Source organism: Xiphophorus maculatus, chromosome 5 (assembly GCF_002775205.1).
Source record: "Xiphophorus maculatus strain JP 163 A chromosome 5, X_maculatus-5.0-male, whole genome shotgun sequence".
Classification (NCBI taxonomy): Eukaryota; Metazoa; Chordata; class Actinopteri; order Cyprinodontiformes; family Poeciliidae; genus Xiphophorus; species Xiphophorus maculatus.
In genome coordinates this window covers 21,972,892-21,986,194 of record NC_036447.1, presented here as the reverse complement: position 1 = coordinate 21,986,194, position 13,303 = coordinate 21,972,892, and the positions used below count along the sequence as shown (strand labels likewise).

Here is a 13,303-nt window from a genome sequence, read left to right as displayed (position 1 = left end):
CTGAAAAGACTCTGCAGACGTTCCGTTAGATTTCCAGAGGAGGGGGGTTTGATCAGGAAAAAAACTTATAACTCTGTGTGAAGACAAAAGCGGACTACGAAGTCAGTAGTGTATCCCTCTTTTTTATTTTACTCTCTTTACTTGAAAGCCGTGAAAAGTGGAAACGCGTGTTTTTTCTTCCTCTTCTTCTTTTTCTTTTTTTTTTTTTTTTTTTTTTTGTTTCCTCCCAGCCTGAGGGGACTTAGCACCATCAGAGGCGATGAGATGTGAGTGAGCTATGCCTTTTGGAAATGGACAGACTTTATCCAAGCGAGAACATGGCGTCTGCGTCCCGAGGTTTAGCTTCTTTCCCGGTCTGCTTGTGGCGCTGTGCTGCCTGGAGGTGTGGGGCTCCGGGCCGCACGGTGGCGGCGGCGGCAGCTGCAGCCCCTGTCCCGTTAACTGCAGCTGTGCGCCAGCGGGGCCCCAGCGGCTCTGCGTCGTTAATTGCTCCAGCCTCGGACTGGAAAGGGCCCCAGCGGCTGCTGAGTTTCCGCCGACCGTCAACGCACTGTGAGTATTTAACAGGATGAAAAAGCAAAAGAAAAAAAAAAAGTTACGCACTACATAAATATCGGTTATCTTAGAGCCGGCCCGAGGAATTAGCGGAAAAAGTTTCTGCATCGAGCCCCGAGACTTGCTTCCTTTTCTCCAAAAGTGTTTCACCTCTCGCACAAAATATATATCTCAAATTTGAAGTTAAAGAAATTATTTATAATTCTCAAAAATGTTAATTTATTTTGGACCTAGAACAGAAATACAATAGTTATAATAATACAGAGGGAAATATTTATCATTTGATAAGGGTCATTCATTTATTTATTTAATCGACGATGTATCTAAAAACCTCATAATAAAAATATTCCAGTGCTTCCTCCTCACTGTTTCTGCTGGATATGCTCTTCTTCTATGGTCAGAACGACACTAATGGAATAAATTTAACCTTGAGTTAAAAATCACAACACAATTTCCGTGTTTTCACAAAATTTAAAAGCAAAAGGACGTTGCATAATCTAGTGTCTTTTGCACTCTATTTTAACTATAAACAAATAAACATGTCTTTAAATAGAATTATCTTATTATGAGTCACTATTAAGTGACTCATTACTTATTGACTCATAATAAGTAACTTATTAGGAGTGACTTAGATTCACACCATGACTCTTTGAGCTGAACATGTCTTCCTTGGAAGTGAAAGAAAAGTGTGGTGTTTCAGCCAGCTGATCGGCAGCCTCTTTTACAAAACGTATTCTGCCAAGATATCTGACATTGAAACTGTGAAACATTTAGAGGTTTTAGTTGCCTTTTTTTTTAAAACCTTACCTCAAATACTGCTGTCCGTACAACAGATCAGGAAGTTAGAGAAATAGTTTTTTCTAAATGTTTATTTACTGTCATTTATTTAAGAACTAGTGTAATCTGGAATTGGGGCCCAAAATCAAAGTCACTTAGGGCCCCATAAAATCTTGGACCGGCTCTGGGACAGCCAAATAGTTTAACCAAGTCTTACCACTTCACATCATTTGCTTTACAACAACAATAAAAACAATAGTTTCACATCTAATAACAATAAATGTTTGAGTACAATTTCTTTTTTTTTTCTTTTTTTCTTTTATATAGTATTTTGCTACTTCTGACTGAAATCAAGTTAATTCACCACATTATTGTGTTAGCTTTTTTTAATGCATTATTTTTCTCTTCATGACTTTTAATATATTCTGTCAAGCTTTATGTCAAATTTTGTGTATGCACCCATTTATGGAGCATCTTTGCATTAATAGTCCTTTTTCATAGGATTCTATTTTCATCATGTTTTCACCTCAGTAACTATCAAAATAATTATTACCACATCAGACAATTAGATATAGTCACTGCTGATAGATGCTATGTTTGGATGAATGTCTGGACTGTGGAATATATTGAGCTGGAAAGGAAACTGGGATTTAAAGGAACAAGAAACATGAAGCCATCCAAATGAGCATTAAATATAGAAAGTTGTGAGTTGCTCTTTGGGTAATGCCAGATATGGGTTTCAAAGGTCAAATAACTGATGACATTGTGTGTGTGTGTGTGTGTGTGTGTGTGTGTGTGTGTGTGTGTGTGTGTGTGTGTGTGTGTGTGTGTGTGTGTGTGTGTGTGTGTGTGTGTGTGTGTGTGTGTGCGTGGGTGTGTGTGTGGGTGTGTGGGAGTGTGTGTGTGTGCTTGCGGGTGGGCGTGGAGGTGGGCGTGTGTGTGTTTTAGTATGTGATATATTATTGCATGTGTAGTATGTGAAGCTTGTGTGTGTTTGTGTATAAGTGGTCACCTAAACCTTAAAGCTGCTGCTTGCGGTGTGGATCGGTCCTGAGTTTTTAGTCTGGTCAGCGAGAGAACATTATGTTCTGTGCTGTTGGAAGCCATATGTTACCCATTATTTATTTTCACTCTGTATATAGTCTTTATTTAACCTAAAATCTTAACTTGCTCTGGCTCATATGTAATCACTGCTTTACTTTTTACTTAAGGTCTTGGATATGCTGGAAACGTCACATAAAAAGCTACGTAGTACATACGTCATGTTTTTCTTTTCCTTTTTTTTTTGCAGAAAATCAATCTCTGCTCCATGTACAGAATACATATGTTGGCTCATTTTACATGTGCATATTTTTCTTGAATGTTATCGATACCAATTGCATAAGAGAAGACGAACAACTTGCTAAGTGTCTCATTAATTGCAGACAGATTCCCATTCGGGTGAGAATAATTGACTGTAACGTTTGAGGCTTTACTGAGGTGTTAATTATCAGCTTGCTCCATGTAGGTGATTGACTGCAAACACTATAGACATTTATTAATTAGGTATCTGGCTCATTTTACCAGAAGAAGACACTGAAAGTCTTATGCTGAATTATGCAAGAATAGATGTTTAGGCTTATAATTATTCATCTGCAGTGTCTGCAATGTGTTACCTATTTACCTATGATTTAAAAACCTGCTGCTTGTTTTCCGTCTCATCCCTTTGATCTGTTAGTTTAGGAAATATACTTCATGCAAGAGAAAGTACGTTTTTGTTTGGTTGACTTATTTTTCTGTCTCGCTTGGATCAATGTATCTTTGGGTTCTTTATTTCGTTGTTTATTTCCACAAACATCGCGTTTAATATGAAGGTTGCACCAACCAAACACTTCACCTACACCAAATTCTCCAACAGGTTTTCCCTCACTGGAAAACATGTTTGTCATCACAGGAGAAAGTCTCAATGCCATTTGTCTTTTGTTAAGTCTCACTCTAAGCGTTTCTCGTCTGGTTCGGTTCTTGTCTCTACTGTATTAGCGTTTGTTCTTTGCTATTGTGGGCGTGAGTAAAGACAGCAGCGTGGAGGAGCCGTGGTCGAGACTCCGATGATGTTTGTAGAATCACTCAGCAAAGGAGAACTTTCACGGTTGTGGTTCTGATGGACTCAAATTAGCCCAAATAATGCAGTTTGTCTGAAATGACAGTGTTTATGAAAGGACTATGTCTGGTAAAATCAAGAAAAACTTTCCTTTAAGCATCAAGTAAAAAAATGCTGGGTAAGCAAAGTCATCTGGTGGCTGAGAGGCTTTCAAAAGATTTAGATGGTGGGTGAAGATACCAATTCTCGGTTTTGCCATACATAATGTTTGGGTTTTCTTCTTAATGTTGTGTTTTGTATGCTTTTCTGATTGGTTTCCCTTTTCCAATATTGAGAAGGTTTGTTTATTCTCTGTTGCCTTCACATTCCCTCGGTTCTCTCAAGTTTCACCTCCCGTCGACAACAATCAGCACACCTGTCACTCGTCCGGCAGTCACACAACTCTTGTCGTTTTTCTATTTTCCGAGTGCAGTTCTGCTGCCGCTTTGTTTCCTGCTCGGTTCTTGTCACAAGTTTTCATTTTGGTTCTGGATGTTGATTCATATTTGAGTTTTTAATTTTGTCGGGACGTGTCTCCTTCATTTGAGTCCTCATTACTTCAATATACGGGAGACTGTAAAAAAATGTTTTACAGCTTTGACCTTCTAAAGCTTAATTATGATAACAATGTAGCTCTTTCATATATTTATAACAGATTTTTTCCCAACATGTCAGCAACTTACTTAGATTATTTATATTACGATGTAAGGGGAAAACTATTTAATCTGTTCCTTTTCAAATGGTCTATTCTACCTGTTAATTATTTTGTACAAAATACTAAAATTAACTTAGATTGTAAATTTCTATAATTAGGTACATTATACTTGATACGACTTATAGGACTCAATGGAACGTGTCATTGATTTAATTATGTTACTTTAACTTAAAATTGGCAGAGTTTAATTAAAGTCCGAGGACAGCAACAGGATTTGCGGATTTGAGTTTCTTCTTGGAAAAAGCCTGTTGAAACCCTCACACAGTGACTTTTATTTTACATGAAGCAGATTTGTAATGTTAAGCTTTAAATATTTACAGTATTGATACTTGTAAATTGTGATGTGCTCAATTTAAAGTTTCAGTCACAATTTCAGCTAAATTAACTGGAAGAAACTCAAAGTTTCAAACTCATCATGGAAAGTATAAGGAAACAATACAACATGGCCTCCTTCTACGGAATGATTTCTGCAGTTCTTTACATTTTTTGTACATCCGTCAGCGTGTCTCCGCTCTATAGTTAAGATCTATTCAACTTATACTGGCAAATGTGTGGCAGCAGTGCTTATCTGCATAAATAGGCGTGTGTCATGATCCACAGGTGTTTGCAATTTTGTTCCCACTTGTGCACTAACATGGACAGGCCCTAATGACAATAAAGCTAAAATGATCTAAATACATTTGTAATTCACCCTTGTCTCTGTATGTAGATTTTGGTCCTTAGGTTTAGTTAGATCCTAAGTGTCTCCATTTAGTTTTCTCTTAGGCTCAACTGGTTCACAAAGCCACATCTCCACAGCATTCAAGCTCCTTGGTTTCTTTCTTTCACTGCTGGATTCTGCTTGGTTTTCAGTTTCATCGCTGAATCAGATCTCCATCACGCATCTTCTTCACCCTGTTGACATTTCTGTCCTCCACAACCCACTTCAAGCATCACACAGTGGAGTTATGATGTTTTTTTGTTTTTTTTTAAAGTTATTTTTCACAGCCTGGTCTCTGAGATAAACAATGATTGTGACGGGTTCCTGGGATGCAACTGGAGCACAAGCTGGCTGTGATATGATTGCTAAACGAAACAAGGAGCCAAAGCAGACACCTGGAAACAGAAATCGAAACAATTGAGATTTCTGCCTTCCATCACAAACACAGTGTTGTTTCTGTGTAGATATATAACACAAGTGATGCTTTTTTTATGTTTTCCTCCTCAACATCAGCTGTGGTCCTGTTTTGAAGGGCCCTGTCATAAGGTGTGGTGAGGGTTGGTGAGGCAGACGCTGTAGACCCAGGTAAGATGAAAATGATGATTTTAATGGTGAAAATAAGTCCAGTAACAAGAAGCAGGCACAAGGAAACACTGACGAAACATAGACGAGGACCCGACGAGGAACAAAGAACACAGGTGGAGTTAAATACACGGGAGGGTAATCACAGAGACGAGACACACCTGGGAACAATCAAGGGGAGGACAGGACAACGAAGAGACGCAAGGACACAAAAAACTCTAAATGAACACAGAAAACACAGATCCTGACAGTACCCCCCCCTCAAGGGCGGCTACCAGACGCCCAAAAAAAAAAAAAAAACCACAACAAGGGTGGGCGGAGGGGCGCCGGATGGGGGGCCAGAGTCCAGAAAAAACAAAAACACAACAAGGGTGGGCGGAGGGGCGCTGGACGGGGGGCCAGAGTCCAGAAAAACAAAAAACTACCCACCATCGTGGGCGGAAACACAAGAAGGGCCAAGAGTCCATAAACAAACAAAAAACTACCCACAGGGTGGGCGGAGGCAAAGGAGGCGGGAACCACGGAGGTGGTCCGGTGGTCGTCCGCGGCGGCGGGAACCACGGAGGTGGTCCGGTGGTCGTCCGCGGCGGCGGGAACCACAGAGGCGGTCCGGCGGCCGTCCGCGGCGCTGGAGGCGGGAATCACGGAGGCGGGAACCACGGAGGCGGTCCGGCGGCCGTCCGCGGCGCTGGAGGCGGGAACCACGGAGGCGGTCCGGCGGCCGTCCGCGGCGCTGGAGGCGGGAACCACGGAGGCGGTCCGGCGGCCGTCCGCGGCGCTGGAGGCGGGAACCACGGAGGCGGTCCGGCGGCCGTCCGCGGCGCTGGAGGCGGGAACCACGGAGGCGGTCCGGCGGCCGTCCGCGGCGCTGGAGGCGGGAACCACGGAGGCGGTCCGGCGGCCGTCCGCGGCGCTGGAGGCGGGAACCACGGAGGCGGTCCGGCGGCCGTCCGCGGCGCTGGAGGTGGCGATGAGTCCCGGGGGCCGCCCACAGACGGCGACGACGAGCCCCCCGAGGCAGGGTCTCTGGTGGAGCACAGGGGGTCTCGGTCGGAGCACAAGGGGTCTCGGTCTCGGGAGGAACGCTGGGGGTCTCGGTCTCGGGAGGAACGCTGGGGGTCTCGGTCTCGGGAGGAACGCTGGGGGTCTCGGTCTCGGGAGGAACGCTGGGGGTCAGGGTCTCTGGAGGAACGCTGGGGTCAGGGTCTGGAGGAACGCTGGAGGTCAGGGTCTCTGGAGGAACGCTGGAGGTCAGGGTCTCTGGAGGAACGCTGGAGGTCAGGGTCTCTGGAGGAACGCTGGAGGTCAGGGTCTCTGGAGGAACGCTGGAGGTCAGGGTCTCTGGAGGAACGCTGGAGGTCAGGGTCTCTGGAGGAACGCTGGAGGTCAGGGTCTCTGGAGGAACGCTGGAGGTCAGGGTCTCTGGAGGAACGCTGGAGGTCAGGGTCTCTGGAGGAACGCTGGAGGTCAGGGTCTCTGGAGGAACGCTGGAGGTCAGGGTCTCTGGAGGAACGCAGGGAGTCTCGGTAGGAACACAGGGAGTCTCGGCCTCGGGTGCGCCGGCTGGAACGCCGGCTGACTCGGCCTCGGGTGCGCCGGCTGGAACGCCGGCTGACTCGGCCTCGGGTGCGCCGGAGCGAAGCCTTGGAACCGGCCGCGTAGGCGAGCCGCAGCGAAGCCTTGGAACCGGCCGCGGAGGCGAGCCGCAGCGAAGCCTTGGAACCGGCCGCGGAGGCGAGCCGCAGCGAAGCCTTGGAACCGGCCGCGGAGGCGAGCCGCAGCGAAGCCTTGGAACCGGCCGCGGAGGCGAGCCGCAGCGAAGCCTTGGAACCGGCTGCGGAGGTGACAGCTCCGGAAGGCGACGAGGGGCCGGGTCCACCGGCGGCTCACGTCGCTGTCTCCGGGCGGCCTGGGGTGCGCCTGCTGGAACGCCGGCTGATTCGGCCTGGGGTGCGCCGGCTGGAACGCCGGCTGATTCGGCCTGCGGTGCGCCGGCTGGAACGCCGGCTGATTCGGCCTCGGGTGCGCCGGCTGGAACGCCGGCTGAAACGGCCTCGGGTGCGCCGGCTGGAACGCCGGCTGAAACGGCCCCGGGTGCGCCGGCCGCACCGGTTGGGGGTGCTGGTCCCGGAGCTGGAGCTGGATCCGGGCTGGCGGAGAAACTGTGCGGCTTGGGAGGCAGAGGTTCGCCAGCCATGACGGCTAGAGCCGCCATACGCTCCCACTCTGCCTCCCTCTGCAACTCCACCAACCCCTGGTGCGGAAAACGAGGAACCCAGTAGTCCAGTAGGAGCCCCAAGCGGATGGCGAAACCGAGCCGTCTGCAGGCAGCGTACGGTTTGGCCATCGCCTCCTTATATTCCCCGATCGTGTCCGTCAGCTCCTTTAACTCCACCGGGTCCATGGTGAAAAGAAAAACGCGTGCCTCACCGTACTTCCTGGTCGGGTCCTTCTGTCATAAGGTGTGGTGAGGGTTGGTGAGGCAGACGCTGTAGACCCAGGTAAGATGAAAATGATGATTTTAATGGTGAAAATAAGTCCAGTAACAAGAAGCAGGCACAAGGAAACACTGACGAAACATAGACGAGGACCCGACGAGGAACAAAGAACACAGGTGGAGTTAAATACACGGGAGGGTAATCACAGAGACGAGACACACCTGGGAACAATCAAGGGGAGGACAGGACAACGAAGAGACGCAAGGACACAAAAAACTCTAAATGAACACAGAAAACACAGATCCTGACAGGCCCAGTTGCTGCTTTCAAAAGATTGGCATTTGTCCAGCTTTACAAGAACGATATATTTGTGAATTAATGCGTTTTAAAACCGCCTCAATGGCTTTGCCTCTATCTGGCCCCAAATGTAAATACGGTGGATACGCCCTCCGTTATAGAGAAGAAAAATAATTGAGTGGCAGCAGAGTGCTGTAACGCTCTGCAGAAGGAAGTTGGAGGGGGGGAAAAAAGCCCTCATACTCCACACTGGCCCATCTGCTCCAACCCACACACATAATAAAATCTCATAACACTTTTTTAGAGAATTTTGGAGCTCTGAAGTCATTTTTGGGAAATGCTAGTGAAAGGAAACCTCTTCAGTGTTTTTTTTTTTAAGTGCCTTTCCTTCGTATGCAGATTGCTTCAAGGAAAGTTGGACAATACGCTTTTGTCCCGAGGCAGAAGACTCTGAAAAAATGACCTTTAAAAAATAGGATAGAATAAACTTTAACCCCTCCCCACCCCACTAGGGACAAGGGTGTTAGAAAATGGATGGATGGATGAATAAACTTTATTGATCTCCAAGGGAAAATTGCTTATTAGTTGACAAGCTACTCCACCCACAGTGTTAAATATTAATAAATACGATTGTAACCATAATGTAGGTGTAATGTTGCATGTAATTTAAATATTACTAAATATAAATGAGTAAAGAAAAAGGAATGATAGTGTTTTTTTGTTTTGTATTGTATAGCAATTTTGTTTATTGCAACCTGCTGTCTGCTTAGCATTTCAAGGTCGTGTCTGTTTGACTCTGATGAAGTTTGTGGTGTTTCCATGGCAGCAGGATGCACATACACAGAGATGCGCCACAGCCATTTAACTGGAGCTGGGTTACTTGGTTCAATGTGAGATTGCAGCAAGTCACGATACAGCTGCGCAGCACATGGGACTGGATGTAAAAAAAAAAAAATTCTCCACTTTCGTTTTTCACTGCGTGTCCGACCTCGCCTCCTAATCCAGAGGTGGCCACTGACCACACACTCTGCAGACGGAGATCGAGTGGGGAAGGTTGGGCGCTCTGACAATACCCAAGGGAGAATTTGTTTGGTTTCCATGGCAAACGTAACCCATGACATCACTCGCAGACGTTCAGACATTTCAGCTGGTTGTAAAGGAGAACATGAGGCAAGAAATGAGGCGGACTTAAGATGGAGTTCAATGTCTTCTTCCCTGTCTGTGTCCATTAGCTCAGTGTTGGTCTAATGTAAAAAAGGTTTTGTTTTTACTGGATGGATCCAGAACCTGCATCTGGTGGTTCAACAGTGTGGGAGGGGGACAAAAAGACATTATAGTTTTATTTGTATTTGATGCATTTTGGGTAGGAACCAAACTGAAAATATGATTAGCTTGTTTTTTTGTGTTTGACTAGAGTAATACTCCATCTGCTCTGTTGCTTATTTCTTTAATCTAAATTGCACCTGAGGAAACTCTTAAGCTGTGAATTCACAGCATATTCAGATTATTCTCAGACTCTGTTGCAAAAGGAAGATGTTCGTCATTTTGTCTCTAACTAAGGCAGTAATCAAACCTGGGTGTGATCAACCACAGTTAAGTTATGATTTTTTTTTTCACCCTTACTACCCCCCCCCACCCCCCGAGTTAAAAACTGCATTTTGTGTTCAGTTGTGTCTTTAACTAATATTTAAATTGGTTTGACATTCTGAAACACAGACATGCAAATATGAAGAATATGAGGAGGAGGCAATAACTTTGTCACAGTACTGCATGATTTGATAAGCAAAGATAGAATAGAGTAGAAATGGCCTTTAGACATAGTCATTGACAGACTTTATTATCACTGAGCTGCATGTTTAAAATGTACGTATTGTTCATTTTGTTGCGTGGCTCCAGTAATAGTAAAATAATTAATAATAAAAGGCATAAAAACATACATTACAATGATAGACCTTTAATTGACCTTTATTTGAGTTTGTTTCCTTGATCTTTATTGTCCCACTGTGGGGAAATTCAAGTGTATGAGTTCACACAAATATCAGAAAGGATTAAAAATGCATATAAAAGAACAAGATTAAGAGTAATAATGGCGGCACAGTTGCTGTGTAGTTAACAGAAATATAAATATTGGACTCACAATCCAACTGAGTAGGATGACCTTTAGAATAATGTGAATGTTTTAAACATTAAAAAGACAACAAACTGCGTTAAAATGCAGTATATCAGTGCAGCGAAGGTACTTTATTATATTACTGACTTAAATCAAAGTTTCCACAAACACATGTGCATCTGTTACATCTCGTCTACCAAAGTAAGAACAGGCGGGTCAAACCTCAAAGAGAGAAAAAGAAACTGATACGAGGCATTAAAAGCCTGTTTACTGCCGGATTTTAGCATCACTTTGAATGTTAAGTCCCAGTGAATTTTTGTAGGGGAGATAGTTTGACGTTTTTTATTCCAACAGAAAGCATGAAGGAGAAATCGGTGCTTTCATTGCAATCTGAAGCAGTCTTTTATGGCTGCGACGCTCATTTATCTCAGTTAGGAACTTTTCCAATCAAAAAGGGCTTGTTTGACATCATTGGAACAGTTTTGTTTTTTTCTCTGACAAAAGGAGAAAGACTTTTAAAAAGTCTGACAAAAATGAAGAAATGCTAATGGTGAAAATGTTTTTGTTTACTTCAGCTGATAGATCGATGTTTCTTGTTTGAGTTTCCCTTACAAAACTTCTTTCCCCAATAAAAGCCACTTTGTTAACTTTGTTTTAATAAAAAGCAGCCCTCTGAGTTTGACTGTAAGTTTTTATCTCTTTGGGTTTCTGTCTCCTTTCTATTCCACCCTCATTTAAGTTGGGTCTTTAAATATTTCTGTCATCATCTCATCCTGCCTGCTAACAAAGCATTTCTTCTTTCTTTAGAGTGCAACTAACGATTATCTTAGTAATTGATTATTCAGTCAATTATTCTGACAGTTAATCAATTAAAGAAATAAAAAATTGGCATGTAATGCAGGGTTTTTTTTATTTAATCATTTAAATATTTTACTTATTTTTTAACTAAATAAATAAACATTCTAATGTCTCAAGTCCAATAAGATAGAACTCATTTAGTGAACATTTGTTGCAAAAGACGATTGAAGGTCAAGAGTTTACTGAACATCAGTGTAGTGCTGATTTGTTGATTATTTTTTTGGATAGCAAAAGATGTTTACTAGGAGTTTATTTTTACAGAATGAGAAACGGTTGAAGCTTAAACTATTCCACCTGAGGAGTTTGGTGTAGAACAACATAACAGACAAAGAAGGATTTTTTTGTCTTAAAATATAAAATATGTAAATTCTTTTTATAGTTTTAGTTTAATTACAGCTACGATGTTGTTCTCTCAACCAATGGCCTTTTCTGAGTCTGTATACTCCAGTTAATAATTGATCCAGTCCTAAATTAGTCGCAGATTATTTCAATGATTGATTAATTAAATTATTTTTGATTAATCGTTTCAGCCGTAGTATAAGTTATATTTTCAATTACCTCCTGTCAAATCATGCATGGGAACTAATGACTTCATAATAAGGTAAACTTTAGCCAAACTGATACCGGTGACCGATTGGCCTGGATATGAATGAAATCTGTAATTTTAAGCGAAAAAAATATTTGGAAACATCTGACCTCTACGTTTGATTAAAATATGCAAACTTTCAGTTAGCAGTATCTCACATGCTATGTAAATAAATATACATTTGCATTAATTTAACTCAAGGAGGTAGCATTTGACGTCCACAGATGTTCATCACTGCTGTTTCCTAAAGAGTGACAGTATCCATACGGCAGGAGTCGTCATTGCGTGACCTTGTAGGTGTGTTTGTGCTCGAGTTGAATCTTGTCTCTGGAGTCGGCACACACTACACAAGGGTGGCAATTCAAACACTTGAAGACATCCTAGAATAACACCCGGCACAGCTTGCACTGAATGATAATAAGAGGTTTTCAGGGTGGAAACGGAGAATGTGTCAAGCACAGAATAACAGGCGAGTCAAATATTTTAATGAAATGCGAACTGGCTATGTTTTTTTCTTTCTGTCATAATTTACATTCACACCAAAAAAATAAATTAAATAAAAACGGAACATGTTTTTCATTTTCGCTTTAATTTCAGGAATGTGTCTTATCCACCAACAGTAAATGAGGAGATTTCCCTACATAGTCATTTCTTTGTACAAGACTGTTAGGACTAAAAGAGTAGGAAAAAAAAACAGCTAAAGCCATAAAACTGAAGAAATGTTGCAGAGGCTTCTCATTTTAAACCACAGTCTGGATCCGCTGTTTATCTGCAGGGAGGAAGTCACTGCAGGTCCAGTTTAGTTCGGTTTCAGGCCAGTGAACCTGAAACGGATCAAAGAAGCAGGGAGAACAGAGAGCAAAGTGAACAGGTATGAAATAGAAGCGCCGAGCTGAGACTTTTATCATCCTCACCAAAGATTGTTTCAGCAGTCACATCTGCTGTCAAGGTCACTGACACACTCATCGTCTGCTCTGGAGGCTTACTTAATAACAGGCTTTCTGGTGTTTGTCGCAGCAGTTTATATGAAGAGTTGAGTCTTTAAATTGCTTCTTTGCTCTGTTCTCCTCATGTGTGGCATGACTGCATGGCAAATAAATGGAAACGCTGGAAACATGAGAAAGTTGACTCATCTCTTAGGACCAAAAAGAAGACTTTATGGAACTGGACAACAGCATTTTGAGCTCCCATGAAAAATGAAAAGAAAGAGAAGAGAAGAAAGAGATAGAAAGATACAAACAATTTGTAAATATAGCTCAACTGGCTAATCATTTGTCACTAACAACCCTGAAGTTAGCAATTACTCTGCAACTTATTTTCAGTGCTTAACTAAGGCACAAAATCATAAATTCATTGACTAATCAAACAAAAACAAAATATTTTTACACAGAACAAAGATGTTAAAAACATAGACTAAAATTAATGGAACCTTTGTTCAATTTTAGAAAACAGTAATGGACCATTGTAGGCACTAAACCCTCTCTCGTTCCTGCAAGGATAAGTGTGTTAGATAATGGATGAATGGATAATGGAGCATTTTCAAGGTTTTTTGTGATTAGTACTCCC

General features: G+C 43.0%; 1 protein-coding gene across 1 annotated transcript in view; it reads left to right on the top strand.

The window, feature by feature from the left end:
• The window catches only part of pkd1 (polycystin 1, transient receptor potential channel interacting), a 72,776-nt gene continuing 59,473 nt past the window's right edge, over positions 1 to 13,303 (top strand). Inside the window, exon 1 of the mRNA XM_023333135.1 lies at positions 1 to 552. Coding sequence (XP_023188903.1) covers positions 278 to 552 — 275 coding nt within the window. The 5' untranslated portion in view covers positions 1 to 277. The remainder of the gene's footprint in view (positions 553 to 13,303) is intronic.